This window comes from Hippopotamus amphibius, unplaced genomic scaffold (genome assembly GCF_030028045.1).
Source record: "Hippopotamus amphibius kiboko isolate mHipAmp2 unplaced genomic scaffold, mHipAmp2.hap2 H_1, whole genome shotgun sequence".
Lineage (NCBI taxonomy): Eukaryota > Metazoa > Chordata > Mammalia > Artiodactyla > Hippopotamidae > Hippopotamus > Hippopotamus amphibius.
In genome coordinates, this window is record NW_026648280.1 from 2,596,098 (window position 1) to 2,612,902 (window position 16,805).

The 16,805-nt window shown below is 46.8% G+C and overlaps 2 protein-coding genes across 5 annotated transcripts; one reads left to right on the forward strand and one right to left on the reverse strand.

Moving 5' to 3' along the window:
* Window positions 1-3,118: 3,118 nt before the first annotated feature.
* Window positions 3,119-15,153, reverse strand: ZNF329 (zinc finger protein 329). 4 transcript variants are annotated; one of them, XR_009050633.1, is made up of 4 exons: window positions 15,049-15,153; window positions 6,610-8,984; window positions 4,978-5,733; window positions 3,119-3,922 (listed from the first exon to the last, which is right to left on the reverse strand). XR_009050633.1 is itself a non-coding variant. In XM_057719481.1 (3 exons), exons 1-2 carry the CDS (start codon window positions 15,104-15,106, stop codon window positions 7,348-7,350), a joined length of 1,695 nt encoding a protein of 564 aa, XP_057575464.1. In that variant the 5' UTR covers window positions 15,107-15,153; the 3' UTR covers window positions 4,787-5,733; window positions 7,302-7,347. The 4 variants fall into 4 exon arrangements, 2 of the variants coding, with proteins under 2 accessions (XP_057575464.1, XP_057575463.1); XR_009050632.1 differs by lacking the exon at window positions 3,119-3,922 and having other exon boundaries at window positions 4,787-5,733; XM_057719481.1 differs by lacking the exon at window positions 3,119-3,922 and having other exon boundaries at window positions 4,787-5,733; window positions 7,302-8,984.
* A 737-nt stretch (window positions 15,154-15,890) lies between these two features.
* LOC130843055 (short transmembrane mitochondrial protein 1-like) lies at window positions 15,891-16,805 on the forward strand. Its single transcript, XM_057719715.1, has 2 exons — window positions 15,891-15,901; window positions 16,409-16,805. Exons 1-2 carry the CDS (start codon window positions 15,891-15,893, stop codon window positions 16,596-16,598), a joined length of 201 nt encoding a protein of 66 aa, XP_057575698.1. The 3' UTR covers window positions 16,599-16,805.

Below are 16,805 nucleotides of genomic sequence, written 5' to 3' on the forward strand. Positions count from 1 at the left end.
CATGCCTCGGGGCAACTAAGCCCATGCACCACAACTACTGAGCCTGTGCTCTAGAGCCTACAAGCCACAACTACTGAGCCCACATGCCGCGACTACTGAGGCCCGCACACCTAGAGCCCATGCCCCGAAACAAGAGAAGCCACCTCAATGAGAAGCCCGAGCACCGCAACGAAGAGTAGCCCCTCCCCCTCGCCACAACCAGAGAAGGCCTGAGCAGCAACGAAGACCCAACGCAGCCAATAAATAAGTAAATAATAAATAATAAAATAAATCTTAAAAAACAAAACTAACATAAGAGGACCTCACACATAGTGTTGTTTTATCAAACTTTTGCTTAGTTACCTATGTATGGGGTGGTGATATAAATGTGTTTCTTACAATGCCTGGGTCAAAACACCTTGAAAACCACCAGGCTGAAGAAGTCCCTACCCATTTCACAAGGACACATGTTCAAGATGCCCCCTGGGGCACTCTTGGGATTGTTGAAAATGGCAAATTTCCAAGATGCCATCAACCAAAAGGAGGGGGAATAAATTGTGACACCCCCACAAGGTGGAATACTATACAGTAGTGAAAGCAGTGTGTGCAGAAAGCTCCACTTAGTACACAATAGGCTGGTGAGAGAAGCAGGCTGCAGAGGTTCACACACTGAACATATCAATTCCAAACACCGCCCCCCAACCCCACACCATAGTGCTCGAGGCTACTGATATCATAAAGGGAAAAGCTGCAACAACAGCCTGGAGACACCAGGTGCGTGTTTGCTACATGTATCCCACACCCTCTCTACAATCTCGAGGCTCTTGGACAGGAACCAGCTCCTCCCCTGGTCGCAAAGAAACGGTCCTTTCCCACTCACTCGGCGATGTTTACGGAACACCTGCTGTGTGCCAGGCCCTGTTTAGGCAGGGATGATTCATCAACGGATGAGACAGATGAAGACCTCCACCTGGTGGAGCTGGCATTCTAGTGGGGAGACGCAGACAACGGATAGAATGCGAAATCTGCCGCTATCACTCACTCACTGCAAACTCAGGAAGCACACACACCTGGGTCAGTTTCTGGAGGTAGGGCTGGTGGCCCTCCCATCTCCAGCACTATCCACACCTCAGAAACCAACCAGATCCAGGGAACACGCTGCTCAAGCAAGGAGGCGGGGCTCTGACGTTCACTGAGATGCAAGCGCCTTACCACCCACAGTCCAGCAGCAAAGAGCTCCTGGCCAGCAGCCCAGCCCCTGAAGGATTCTGGCTGTTACCCAGCAAGGGGGGCCACGGGGGACTTGGAGCAGAGATGGGACAAGATGTGACACATAACGTGACAGGCTCCTAGCTGGCTCCTCATGGGGAACGGACAGCGGGGAGGGCAGAGGCAGGGGAGCAGGGAGGAGTCCCCTAACAAGGAGAAGGGCTGGTGAAGTGGTTGAATTCTGGAAATATACTGGACTTACAGGCATGGGATTTTCAGGCAGAGATGATGTGGGGTTGGTGAAAGAGGAACATCAAGGTGGACGCTGAGGAATGTGCGCAGAAGGAGGAGACGCTATTTACAGAGAGTGGAAGGACTGGCTTTGGGGCCCTGAGGTTCTGCTGGGGACCCCAAAGTCTGAGGTATCTGTGCGGGGGATGGGGGGTGAGAGTGGAGGGCAGCTTCAGGGCATTAGGGGCCTGTGGGGAAGGGCAAGTCCGTTTGGGGTTTGGGGGTGAGGGAGAGTTCACAGTGGGCAGGGATGAACGGGTCTTTGGAAGAGGAACGAGGGACGGACAGGAACAGGGCTGTTGGGTGAGGAAGACACAAAGAGGCGAAAGCACCCTTGGGAGTGGGACACAGGAGACAACAGGTTGTGCAAGCCCAAACCTTGGGGGGGTAGCGTTTGAACCTGGGCAGGGGGGCGCGGGGGGGGGGGGGCCGCGCCCCTTAAGGGGTGAGGGAGTGAGAGGGCGAGGCAAGGACCAGGTGGAGGCTGGGGAGTCGCGCCCAAGGGGAGAAGACAAGGGAGGAGAAAGGAAGAGAAAAGGAAGAGGAGAGGGATATAGGGGTCCGCGCCCCACGGGAAGAGGAGAACGGGGGTCTGCACCTCGCGGGGAGGAGAGAATAGGGGGTCCAGGCCTTAAGGGTAGGAGGGAACAGGGGGTCCGTACCTCACGGGGAGGAGTGACGATTGGGGGGTCTGTGTGACACGGGAGGAGGAGAACGGGGGTCTGCACCTCACGGCGAGGAGAGAATAGGGGGTCCGCGCCCTCGGCGTAGGAGGGAAGAGGGGGTCCGTACCGCACGGGGAGTTAGCAAGACTGGGGGGGTCTGCGCGCCACTGGAGGAGGGAACAAGGGGTCTGCACCCCACGGCGAGAAGGGGAGAGGAGGGGGCCGTGACACTCGGGCAAAGGCGCCCCGCCCGGAGGTGGCCGCCGCGCAGCGCCCAGCCGCCTTAGACTCCCCGACGCTCCCCACAGCCAGGCCCAGGCCTCGCTCCCCGCCCTGGGGGTGAAAACCGGGGCCCGAGAAGCCCTTCAAGGGAACTCCCAGCGCCGGGCCGCCGGACACGAAGTCAGCGAACCGCCTGGCTGTGCGCACGCGCTGTTTCGGGACGAGGCTTTTCAAGAGACGCCGGGCGCCGGGGGCGGGGCCGGGCGCCGGGGGCGGGGCCGGGCGCCGGGGGCGGGGCCGGGCGCCGGGGGCGGGGCCGGGCGCCGGGGGCGGGGCCCGGGTGCTTTTCCAAATCTGTAGGGGGTCATCGTGACTTACTGCTCACGCTGTATGTGCTTACCTGGACGATGTGTCTTTGGTGAACTTTATGTAAAATATCAGTGTGTCATTTTGATGTACGTTCCTTTGTCCCGAAATGACACAGTCTGTCGTGCTCCCAGTTAGACTCTACGAGGACCAACGTCCTGACATACATATGAGACGCTCATCAAGTGTTTGCTGATTGAATGAACTGGAAGACGTTTTCCAAAACATGAACAGTGATTGCTGATGAAAGATGAGACTCTGGACGCAATTTCTTATTTTCATATTCTTCTGGACGTTGCAACTCTTGACTTTCAGTGAGCAAGGATTACTTCAGAATCAGAAAACAACAAAGACATGCACCCCAGGTGCGGTGGCCCATTGTTCAGTCACGGCGGTTTACCACCATCTAACTCTTTTAGCTCAACAAACATTTATTGAGTACTTGCTGTGGTATTCTAGCAGCTGGGGATAAAGCAGAAAACAGGCCAAGGTGTTTACAGTCCAGCAGGGAAGGTAAACAAGCACAATGCATCACGGATCACGCATCCGTTGGATGGCGGTTGACGCTGTGGAGACAACGCAGTGCAGGGAAAGAGGACAGAGTGTGACTGTGGAGCAGGTAGTAGGGGAAGGCCTCACTGAGAAGGTGATGTGTGGGTGATGGACTGCAGGAGGTGAGGTGAGCCCAGCTCTTGGGGGAAGACGTTCCCCACGGAGAGAACAGGGATTGCAGAGGCCCTAGCTTGTTTGAGGAAGGGCAGGGAGGCCACTGAATCACAAACAATGACCAAGGGGGGGCTGGGAGAAGACGGGACAGGGAAGTGACAGGTGCTATCAACTAAAACATTATGACCAGGCCAGAAAAAAAACAAAGAAACAGAGGAAACCGGTATGATGGTTGAGAATATTTGCTGTCTCTGGCAGATTACAGGTTCCTGTGCCAGTGCCGTCAGGCTGGGTCACGGACTTGCCTTGGCGGTGAGAGGTGAGCTTTCAGAGCCCCTGCATGGGTCCACCTGTCTTCTCTTACTCTGTGGTGAGGCCAGCAATGCCCCAGGCAGAGAGGCAGCTCCGAGAGCGCTGGCCCCAGAGTGATGGCAGCATGGAGGAGAGCAGCAGCTGAGCTGCAGTAGACACGGAGCCTTGGTGTTGAGATGCTTGCTGTCATTTGTTACTGCTGCACAGTTTACCTTAATACCAGAAGGTGAAAATTACTTTCACAGCCTCTCTACACCTATCTGAACGACTGCAAAGCAAAACTGAAATTTCAAAGGCTGGCCAGGATGCAAAGCCTCAGAACATCTCATTTGTTGCTGGTGGGAAAACAAGATGGTACAACCACTTTGGACAGGAGCTTTGCAGTTTCTTACAAAGTTCAACATAGACTTACTGTAATGACCCACAATCGCACTCCTAGGTATTTAACCAAGAGGAGTGAAAACCTACATACTGTCACAGACTGAACGTTTGTCTTCCCGCCACCCCATCCCTTTTGTGTTGAGCTCCTTCTCTCCAACATGCTGGTATGTTCGACTGGGGCCTCTGGGAGGTGATTAGCTCTGAGGATGCAGTCCTCTTGAATGGAACCAGTGCCCTCATAAGATCCCAGAGAGCTCTCTTGCCCCTTCCACCACTTGAGGACACAGCGAGAGGATGGCCATCTATGAACTTCCACACTTTGTTAGGAGATGGACTTCTGTTCGGATGCTGAAAGGTGCCTTCCCCTCAGCCAGCGAAGGGGACGGAGCTGGGAGTTTCGGTTCAGGGCATCTCTTCCTTAACTTTTCTTAGCTCTCTTTTCACTAATGGCTGTTCATTAATAGGACTTAATTTTCCAGGCTAGTTCTGAAATTCCCCAAAGGGCACCTGGCTGAACAGGCCACGCCGACTCTTAAAGCAGCAGACAGACACCACCAGAGGGGTTTGTTGTTGTTTTCCCGCACCTTTCGGGGATCTTAGTTCCTCGACCAGGGATTCAATCCCAGCCCACCCCCATTTCCCGCCACCCCCCGCCATGGAAGCACAGAGTCCTAAGCACTGGACTGCCAGGGAATTCCTTTTTTTTTTTTCTCCCAAGCTGAGTTTATTAACTTGCTGGGCAAGGGTATGCACACTAAATACTTCTCCGGGCAGAAGCAGGGAAGGTTAAAGTCCTAAAAGAACTAGAAAGGGCAACATATTCATTTCCTATGGCTGCTGCGACAGACCACCACAGACCTTGTGGCTTAGAACTCCACAAACGTACCCTGGAGACCAGAAATCAGAAATGAGTCACGTGGGGCTAAAATCAAGGTGTCACCAGGCCTGGTTCCTTCTGGAGGCTCCAGGGAGGACACCAGTGTGCCTGCCTTTTACGGCTGCTAGAAGCGGCTCCATTGTCACATCCCCTCTTCTGACTCGGATCCTCCTGCCTTCCTCTTATGAGACCCCTGCGATGACTTGACACTGGGCCCACCCAGGTAATCCAGGAAAAGCTTTGACTGAATCGTTCCTTCCACGGATTAGGATGTAGACATATGTGGGAGGACATTATTCAGCCTACCAACGAGGGTTCCTAACCGCTATGTTTGCTTGTTTTTTTATTTTTTGGCCACCCCACCACACGGTATATGGGATCTTAGTTCCCTGACCAGGGATCAAAGCCTCCTGACTGCTGTTAATGAAGTTCTGCAACCTAGCCTGTGGGAGAACAGAGGAGGGCCTGGGTCTGGAAGGGAATGGTTGAAACCAGCCGTACTGGCCACCAGAGGAATGGTTAAAACCAGTTGTACTGGTCACCGGTCAGGCAAGGCTTGTCAGGGGCTGCCCCAGCTTTCTCAGCCTCAGCTGTTAGCACTGGTGTAGACTCGCCCGGCACCCAGCAGTACTGCCTCCAAAGTGAACACTGCTGCGAGGGGAGAGTTTTCCTCTTGCGTTGTCCCGGGACAGGGATGCTTTTCCTCACTTGTATGAAGGTGAGGTGCAGATCATCAGTGGCCCTGCAGTCTCAGTCAGGAGCAGGCTGAAAGAGCACAAGGAGGATCAGAAAAAAGAGAGAAAGGGCAGGCAGTTTTCTTTAATGCTCGTGTTAGTTTTCTATTGTTGCCGTAACAAAGTACCACAAACCTAGCAGCTTAAAACAAGGCAGGTTTATTATCTCACAGCTTTAATTACCTCAGTGGCCTTCCCTCTGACTCTGCCTCCACAGGAACAAGTCACAAGTGCACGGGGAGCCACCCCAGGGCTCTGAGGCTACACCAACCTGTGCAAGCAGCTCTCACCCAGCCAGCACTGCACGGCCGCAAGAGGGATGCTCCCAGCTCCTCCCAGGCCTCTCTGTAGCCTCCTGCTCTCCACTCCTGGACATTCACCTGTTCCTCCACAGTAACACCCTCTCAGCATCCAAGACCCAAAGAAGGAAATTATTCTTAGGCCCTGAGCTGTGGGATGCTGATTCCAGGGAAACTTCTGCCTGGATGCCCCCATCCACGTTTACAGACACCCTGGGACCCTGACCTAGCCACTTCTGGTTTTAAAAAGGTCCAAAGAAACCCCAAACTCACCTCCTTTTACCTCCACCTTTTTATTCCTCATCAAATGATTGCAACAACAATGTATGATTCGTGGTAGAGGAAAAATCATACACAATTAACAGTCCCTTAGGAAAACCACGTTTATTTCTCCACAATCAACTTCCAGCCGACACCTATATGTGTGCACGCCTTTATATGGCTGTAGCAACCGAAAATCTCCTATTTTATGCTTTCGGTTGCGGGCCACATTATAAGTGTTTTCAATATGACTACAAAACCTTTATCATTATGGTTTGGCGTGGCTGCACGAAACAAATCACAAGTGTCCAAATGAACAATGAGGGTGACAACGTAAACATAACCACCTGGTGTTTTTCTGCTTGTCTCAACGACTAAAGCAACACATCACATTTCTCAGCAGCAGCCTTTTCCTTCCTGGAGGAACCTGCTTCAGTCTCCACTTAAGAGGGATAACATCATTGTTCACTCACAAGCGACTTCCTCACCCAGCTGCCCCGCTGACACAAGCCCTCGGCATCTAGCAGAAAATATGTTCAAACAGCAATCCTCTGTGATTCTGTGGTTGCTGTGGGTGGAACACTGGGTGGGCTTTCTCACCAGCACAAGCACGCCTTTGCTGACACAGGCAAGACAGTCAGGGCTCCTGCCGGAAGCTTCCCTCGCTGGAATCCAGTAAGAGTTTGCTTACATACAGTAAGGCAGACACTCTCTGCTAAAGGATTCCTCATCCAATTACACAGGCTCTTTCCAGCTTAAGGGCTCTGACATATGGGTAGGTGGGTCCTCCAGGGAAGTATCTACCTGATTTTCAAAGGCTTTATTCCAGTGTATGCACTACCATGTTTGGTACAGGCTGAATCACCCCTGAAGCCTTTGCCACATTTATTACCATCCTGTATCCTCTCCAAGAGTTCCCTAATGTACAGACTTAACAGTATGGCTAAGAAATGTCTCACATTCCTCAATTCACTGGATAGCCCAAAGCTGTCTCTTCCACTGACAGGGAGAAGCCACCCAGAAGACACTTCTCCTTCACCTAGGTTTCCGAGAGCCAGTCGGGAGATGAGTGTGGCCCACGTTCATTAAACGTCCACAGGCTGTTCTCCGGGGTGTGACCTTTGGTGTCGGATGAGGGAAGAGGTCCTTCTGAATGTTTTCCCACACTGAGGACAATGGCTGGGACCCTCCCTGCTGTGGAGTCTCTGATGTACAGCCAGGTGAGAGTTCTGCTTGAAGGACTTCCCACATTCCGGACACTGGTATGGGGTCTCCTTAGTGTGAATCCTCTGGTGCTTTGTCAGACAGGAGCTGTCCCTGAAAGCTTTGCCACACTGATTGCACTCGTAGGGCTTCTCACCAGTATGAGTCCTCTGGTGACGGATGAGGCCAGCTATGTTCCTGAAAAGTTTCTGACACTGGTCACAGCCGTAGGGCTTCTCACCGGTGTGGATCCTCTGGTGCCTGATGAGGTAGGCACTCTCAATGAACGTTTTCCCACATTCTTTACACGCGTAGGGTTTCTCCCCAGAATGGATCTTCTGATGCACGATGAGGTGAGAGTTACGGTTGAAGGATTTCCCGCACTCCACACATTCAAAGGGCTTCTCTCCAGTGTGAGTCCTCTCGTGCTGGGTGAGGTACGAGCCATCTCGGAAGGCCTTTCCACATTTGCTACACTCATAGGGCTTCTCCCCAGTGTGGATTCTGAGATGCACAGTGAGGTGGGAGATGTCCGTGAAAGGCTTCCCACACTCATTACATCTATATGGTTTTTCCCCTGTGTGAGTTCTTTGATGCAGAATCAGGGACGAATTTCGGTTGAAGGTTTTCCCACATTCTAGACATTCGTAAGGTTTCTCCCCCGTGTGAATCCTCTGGTGTTGCGTCAGAGCCGACCCATCGCTGAAGGCTTTCCCGCATTTACTGCATTTATAGGGCTTCTCTCCTGTATGGATTCTTTGATGCACAATCAGGTTATAGTTCTTGGAGAAGGATTTTCCACACTCATTACAGGTATAAGGTTTCTCTCCAGTATGAGTTCGGTGATGCAAAACAAGAGAAGAGTTCCGTTTGAAGCACTTGCCACATTCAGTACATTTATACAATTTCTCTCCAGGGCTGCTCCTCCTGTTTTCATTAAGAGATGAACTCAAGGTGAAGATGTCCCCAAAGTGCTTACCTTCATACAGTTTCTTCCCTCTTTTCATCATTTTTTGTTCACCAAGAGGGGTAAGATGGTTGAAAGACTTAACACTTTCAGGGTATTTATAGGGTTTCTCTCTAGTTTGAGTTCTTCCAAATTGAATAACTTCCACAGAATGGCTGAAGGCCTTCCCACAGGTGTCACTGTCACCCGATCTCTTAGCTATATAACTTTTCCGACAATTATGCAAAGCTGGGTCACAATCCAGACTTTTAACATCTGAGCCACGTGCATGGAAACCATTTGTTGCCGGAACTCTCTGACGCTGCGGAAGGTCTGGGCTCACCCGCAAATGCTCCACAAATACAGGATATTCACGAATGGCTTCCTCAGCTCCTGGTTTCTCCTGGGTTAAGGCTGATGGGCTCAAAGGTCCCTGCTGGCTCTCACCATCCCGACTGTTACCTAGAATGGGGAGATGAGAACCCTCTCTCGTAAACCCTTCCATCTCCATGTCACAGCACAGTTCTTGCTCAGGAATGTTCTTAGCTGTCCTTTTCAATCTTGTGTCCCAGGCTGGAAAGCAAAGAATGAAAAAGACAGACTTAAGTACATGAAGCTGCGTCTGGAAGAGGAGTGAAAAATGATGACAGGCCAGGTGTGTGTGTGTTTTTGTTTTCTTTTTGAAATTCAGATCGATACTGGGGGAAATACAGGAAGAGTTGAGGGATCGAGCCAAGAACAGGTTCAGGAAGAGCTGCATGGCATTTTCATCCTCCTAGAGAACAGGCAGGAGGAATGGCGTTGGGGGTAGATATCACCAAAAGGTTAGCCTGAGGCGTGGGAGACCAGAGGCCAGGTGCCACTGCTCACACAAGAACACATCTCAGCCACCGTGTGCTGGTCCCCGCCACCCACTTCCCCTACCAACAATCAGTACACAGGCCAGAGCCTCCACTTCACAGCAGGCTTATGACAGCAGTGAATGGGCAGTTCTCACCCCACCTTTGTGGTCAGAGTTCTGCTTTCATGGATGGGACAAAACACATGCCTGGTGACCTGAAAGTTCTGAAATTCCTAGATCTGTCAACAACCTCCCTGCAGGGTTATCAGGAGAACTACGTCATGTGTGAGGCTGGCTCTGAATTAGGGATGGACAGTTCTATAAATGGCTGCTGGTGTCTTCTCTGTCATGGCCCCTTCTCTAACCATCCTCTCGCCCTTTGATTTGAAGATATCAGAAAAACTGGCTCCCAATAATATTTTTTTTAGGTAAAATGAAATTAGACCCTTATCTCAGAAAATATATTTTTAAAAAACTTCAAATGGATAAAGACCTCAACATAAAATCAAAGGTTAAATTATGTAGGGTACCTTTGTGAATGGGGCATTCTTTGATCAAAAAGGCTTAATAAGCAAAAACCATATAGACAAGGATTAACAACTTTGATACCAACATTAAAATTCTCCAAACAACAAAAAACACAGTAAGAGTCAAAACACAGGTGGTAGGTGGAGAGACAATACTATAAAGTATAAAAGAGAGAAAGGAATAGTGCCTGAGAGCTATAAAAAAATTCTTACAAAACAGCACATAAAAGGGAAAAAAAAATGGGTAAAGGATACAAAGAGGAAGTTCATGGAGAGAAAATAGAAATGTCCTGAATACATGAATTCTTGCTCATTCTCACCTAAAGGCAATTACAAACTGCAATTTTAAGAATACAAAATATGCACATTTCATATGAGTAAAAGTAAAACAAGGCATAATAATATAAACCTCAAGCAGGTCATACAAGAAGAGAGTTGGCATGCACATAAAATGGTCAGTCGGCTCAGCAGTAGAATTTGGTAGCAGCCACCAAAACATAAAACGGGCACATTCCACCACCGTATAATTCCACTTGGTGGCATCTGAGACTCAGAAAGCCCAAGTCCCAAGCATAAGTGGACATCAAGCTATACATATGGATATGGTCTTAAAGGCCAGCAGGAAAAAGGCAGATCACCAGTGAAGGAATGAAGAGTACTGTGATAACTTAGTAACAAAACCAGAAACCTGATAGTAATGGATGGTTACTGTCAAAGCGCTGAGGGAAAAAACTGTCAGATACATAATTGTTCAAGAGTGAAAGTAAGATAAAGACAGCTTCAGAAAAGCAAAAGCAAGAGTTTATCTCCAAGGACACCTGCCAAAAGAATTAGAAAAATCCAGAACAGAGAGAACATGTATTTAAATAAAGTTCAGCACTGACTATACAAAATGCAGCAGTAACAATGACTCGGGGGTTAACAACGGGAGAGACTAACATACTGAATGGTCGTGGCCTGTGAGATGAAAAAAGAGTGGAAAAATTAAGTATCCTGACATTCTTATATTGTTCATGATTCCTGTCAGACCTGGTCAGGTCAAGAATAAAAGAATGTCATATAAAAATTCCCAGCCCACAGAGCAGTGGTTCTCAACCAGAGACAGTTTTCAACACTTTTGGTTGTCATAAATAGGGAGCAGATGCTACTGAAATTTAGGGATGCTGCTAAACACCTTTAAAACACAAGAAAGATGCTCATAACATAGAATGGCCAGCCCTAAACGTCGATAGTGCTCAAGGGGGAAAACCTTGTTATAGGAGAAAAGAATCATAAAGAAAAGGGGGGGGAGGGGAGTCAGATCAATCCAGAAGAAGGTGGTAAGAGGGTAAAGCTCAGAAAGGACAGGTTAAGATATAAAGTATAAAATAGGACATCACCAATAACAATAACTATAAGTGGTTTTGATTGGCAAGATAAAGACACTGTGTCAGACAGCATTAAAAAATGTGTTTGTAACAGACACCAGAAGCAAAAGGACACAGAAGACAAATGCAAAAGTCTGGACCAGACAAATGCTAAGCAAACAAAGGTTGAATGCTTCTTTGCTAACCAAGAATAAACTTCAAGGATGATAACAGGGCAATACAACAATGGCAAAGATGTCTACATTAACAGCATGCCTCCAAATACTGAGCCAAGTCAGCAAATCCAACCACACTGGGAAGGTTAATGAACCTCTTTCAGAAATGCAAATGCAGAAAGACTGAACAGAGATAAGCATGAGAGAATGTAATTAGGCAGCCTGGTCACACAGCTGAATGAAGGGCCACTAGCAAGGAGAGCCAAAGGCTTTCCAAGCTCAACTGCAACTTTGCTAACACTGGCCATAAATCAGGCCAAAGAGTAAGTTCAACAAAGGCCAGACCACAGTCTCTTGACTACAAATGTGGTCAAGTTAAAAACCAGTAACAGAATACACTTTAAATACATGCAATTTATTGTATGTCAATTATATCTTAATAATAGTTCTTAAAAAAAAAAAAAAACAGTAACAAAGAACACCAAATACAAAAAATAACAGTAAGTTTAAAAGGAAAGCCTATTTATTTGGAAAAATGAAAACCTGTTTCTCAGTAAGTCACAGATCAAAGAGAAATCTTGATGAAAATTAGAAAGCCCCTACTTAGAAAACACGGAGAATTGAACAACTGATGATGATGGCACATCTCAAAATGTATGGCAAAGGAGGATGCAGCTAACGTAGTTCCTAGGCAGAAAATGTTGGTCTTTAATGTATGGGGATTTTGTTTGTTTGGGGTTTTTTGTTTGTTTCCTTTTTTGTTTTTTTTTTTTTTGGGGGGGGGGTCAAACCTCGTGGGATCTTAGTTCCCTGACCAGGGACTGAACCTGAGCCCTCAGCAGTGAAAGCACAGAGTCCTAACCACTGGACCACCAGGGAACTCTCTAATGCTTGTATTTTAAAGAGAAGACTGAAAATTAGTGACATCACTGTTCAACTTAAGAAGTAAGAGAAAGAGTCACAGAGAAAACCAACAGGAGGTAGAAGGAAGGTGATAATAAAGGTAAGAGCAAAAATTACAGAAACCAAAAATAAGGAAACGGCTAAGAAGAAAACCAAAAGTCTGTTATTTGAAAAGACTAATGAAATTACCTTTGGCAAGAGTAATCATAAAAAAATGAACAAAAAGGCATACATAGGTGATAAAAAGGGGATTTAATTAAGAAACAGAAGAAAGTTATCAAAATGGCAACACTGGATTTATCCTAGAAAAGCAAAGACTATGAAACATTACAACATCTACTGATAGGATTCCTGACATTTGCAGATTACAGTAGGAGACAGCCCCCTATATCCTATCTCAATAAATTCAGAAAGTAATTTGAACACATCTCACCCAGACTCATGATCAAAATGTTCTCAGATTAAAGTAGTAAACCCCTTTACCCTACATCGATAAACTGATAAAGTATTTTAAGGAAAGCTCCAACTCATGATAAAAATTCTTATCAACTACGAACATGGGGAATTAAGGCAAACATCATACATGAGTAAATATCAGAACTGTTCACTCTGAAGCCAAGACCCCAGATGCCTGCTAGGTCCACAGCATTCAACAGTGATGCAGAGGGGTCAGCTGGTCAGTAGGACCATATCCCCAGCTATGACTCCTGGCTGCTCCTACTTTTCAGACCTCTTGAGGCTGCCTTGTTACCATGCTGCATGTTTCCTCCATTGGGCCTTCTGAGTAGACTTGGGGCTGGGTGGCCTACAGTTGTCTTGTGGAAACAAGAGACAAAGAGCACCTCCCTGCAGGCCTGTAAGGGGAGGATGCATGTGTGCACTTAAAAGAAATGAGGTAGGTCCAACACATATAGGGTGATACCACTTAGTGAAAATTTTCAGACACACAAAATATTCTCGAAGTAAAAACATTAAATGCCCCGGCAACACACCCACCAAAGCTGTGATCACAACTATCTTGGAGATATGGAAGGGAACACGCCTTGAGGAGCAAAGGGAATGTCCATTTCATCCCTAAAAGATACTTCCTTTATTGAAATAGGACTTAACATACCACTAAGAGAGCAAAAATTCAACCTACCAAATGGGAGAAAATATTTACAAAGCATGTATCTGATAAAGGACTTGTAGAAGATATAAAAAATTCTTATAGCCCAATAAATACAGGACAACCCAAATTTTAAAAATAGGCAAAGGATCTGAATAGACATTTCTCCAAAGAAGACACACAGGGGACTTCCCTGGTGGCGCAGTGGTTAAGAATCTGCCTGCCAGTGCAGGGCACATAGGTTGCATCCCTGGTCAGGGATTGCCACAGAGCAACTAAGCCCGTGAGCCACAACTACTGAGCCTGTGCTCTAGATCCCATGAGCCACAACTACTGAGCCCACATGCCACAACTACTGAAGCCCACTCATCTAGAGCCCATGCTCCACAAGAGAAGCTGCTGCAATGAGGAGCCCACACACCACAACGAAGAGTAGCCCCCGATCTCCACAACTAGAGAAAGCCAGTGTGCAGCAATGAAGACCCAACACAGCCAATACATACATACATACATATATACATTTATTTAAAAAAAAGTAAGAAAGAAATGAAGACATACAGATGGCCAAAGAGCACATGAAAAGATTATCAACATCATGAGTCATTAGGGAAATGCTAATCAATTCCTGGTCAGGGAACTAAGATCCCGTAAGCTGTGCAACTCGCCTCCCCTCCCAAAAAAAGACAATAACAAGTGTTGTGAGGATGTGGAGAAACTGGAACCCTTACACACTATTGTGGGGAATGTAAAATGGTGCAGCTGCTTTGGAAGACAGTCTGACAGTTCCTCGAAAAGTTAAACATCAAGGTATCATAAGACCCTGCAATCGCACTCATAAGTATCTACTCAAGAAAAATGTAAACATATGTCTACACATAAACTTCTACATGAATCATGAGTGCAGAGCAGCACAATTCATGATAAACAGAAGTGGAAACAACCCAAATAAATGTCTATCAACCAATGAATGGACAAACAAAATGTGGAAATACACACAAGGGAATATTCTTCAGCCTTAAGAAGTGAAGTACTGATAAATGCTTCAATGACACAGATGAATCTTAAAAACATTATACTCAGTAAAAGAACTCTGACACAAAAGACTCACTATTGTATGATCCCAATTAAATGAAACATCCAGAAGAAGCTATTCCATACAGACTGAAAGTCAATTAGTGGCTGCCAGCAGCCGGGAGAAGGGTGTATGGGGAGTGAATGCTTATGTGTATGCTGTTTCTTCTTGGGCTGATGAAAACGTTTTGGAAATACATAGTGGTTATGGTTGCACAACTCTGTGAATATATTAAAAACCACTGACTTGTGCACTTTGAATAAATGAATCATATGGTATATGAATTACATCTCAATAAAGCTGTGATAAGTAAATTTACACCTATGAGGGGACAAGCTTTCCCCAGCCTGACCTGCAGGCTCTTGACCTTGGCAGTACTTCTCTGGGGCATCCAGAAATCTGTGGAGGTGTCAGGCTGTCACAAAGATGGAAGCAGGGGGAACTGCGAGCATCTGATGGGCCTGGACCAGGATGCATATATGCCAACACAGCTGGGACTGCCCCCCACCCCCGCCAATGCTTGACCATCTTGTGGACCAAAGTCCCTGCAGGTATCAACCTGTGGTACTGCAGTACAGGACGTGTCCTACATGTGCTACAAGACATCAGGGGAAAGGCACCTTTGTTTAGGAGAAGGAAGTTGAGAGGAAATCGAGATACAGGCCTGAATTCATGAGCTCATTCCCTATCCCGCATCTCTCTCCTTGATGAAAACTGGCCATTCCAACTCTACGCTCAATTGATGAGGCCCTGAGTGCCACAGTGGTTACTGCAAAAAAAACCAAACAATCACAAGCACACACGAGGACATGAAGACAGCCTTCGGGAAAACAGTATTAAATTAGGGTATTTAATGCAGGAACTGCACTGCACTACATTAATTAAGGTAGTTTTTTAAATCTCATATTACTGCCCTCATTTGCCCTCATATATATCTGTGTATTGCTATTTCTGGCAGTACAATGATACAAAACTATGTTGTAAAAAATTCATCTTGATGCTGTTCACAAATATGGGGCGTTCTCTGCCCCCCCAACTCTTCCTGTGAACCTGACCTCAGATATTCACAATACCACTTCTCTCGAGCCCCAGTATGACTAATTTTCCCCAGCCTGTCCTTCTCTTCCCCATGGCCACCAAAGAACGTGGTCTCTAAGGCTTTCTACACATTGAATGTTGCCTCATATGCTGAGACTTCAGGTCTGTCTGGAGAACTGTTTTCTGTGATAAATCGTCCTGATGTTGTTTCAGGTCATAGCAGAGGGGGTGACTGATCCTTCACCTGTCACCCCAGATCATCCAGACAGCCTGGGCTGCCTTACCTGAATAAGTGCTTAGAACCTGCTTCCACCAAGGTACTTTCTTCCGTTCCTATTTAATACAACACTCACTGTTTCAGCAGCATCCAGCCATACCTCACCTCATTCAATTTCACTGAAGACAATGAATTGACTGTCCTATATCTCTTAATCCAAACCTACAGTCTCCAGCACCAGACTGCTTCCTATGTCTTCTAGGTAGCTGTGCCAAACATTTAAATATAGAAATAATTTTTTTAATACAAATGTCTTTCCTTTTACTAATTCTTCACATTTAATTTTTAAAATTATATGGATATTTAATATTATCTATAAAATTCTTTTCAAGACAGTAAAAGGCACATTGCAACTACTGATCATAAAGAGTGAGCATAGGCATAAGTCTTCAGAAACCTGGATACAACACCAAAAGCACAAGTGACATAGTAGATAAACTGGACTAATCAAAATTAAAACCTTTTGTGCTTCAAAGAATGTCAGTAAGAAAGTAAAAAGACAATCTACGGGGCAGGATAAAATATCTGCAAATCATATATCTGATAAGGCACTGGTATCCAGAATAAACAACATTTACAATCCAATAGTAAAAAGACCAATAATCCATTTCATAAATGGGCAAAGGATCCAAATAGACAGTTCTCCAAAGAAGATATACAAATGGCCAATAAGCACAATGAAAAGAAGCTCAATATCATTAACCATCAGGGAACTGCAAATCAAAACCACATCGAGAGCCCTCCTTGCCGACGCCATACTCCAGTTTCTGCTTGGATTTACTCTTGGCAACGTGGTGGGAATATATCTGGCTCAAAACCATGACATACCAAACCTGGCTAAAAAGCTTGAAGAAATTAAAAAGGATGTGGACACCAAGAAGAAACCCCCTAGTTCGTGAGGCTGACTCCAGCACTGCCTCCTGGATAAACTGATTCTCCTGTTCTTGAGGGCCTCCTTTACCATCTGAACCAAAAGCTTTTGTTTTAATCTCCAGCCTCAGCAGTTTTCTTCTTTGCTAGACCCTGCATTGCCTTACAGCACAAATGGAGCCACAAGTAAAGAACAGACCTTACTTTTCCAACATCCTCACTTCTTCCCTTCCTCC

Coding starts and splice junctions, on each gene's coding strand:
- ZNF329 (XM_057719481.1), bottom strand. CDS start 15,106: ATGGCCAGTTTTCATCAAGGAGAGAGATGCGGGATAGGGAATGAGCTC. Junction 8,985..15,048: donor GAATGAGCTCATGAATTCAG/GCCTGTATCTCG, acceptor TTTGCTTTCCAG/CCTGGGACACAAGATTGAAA.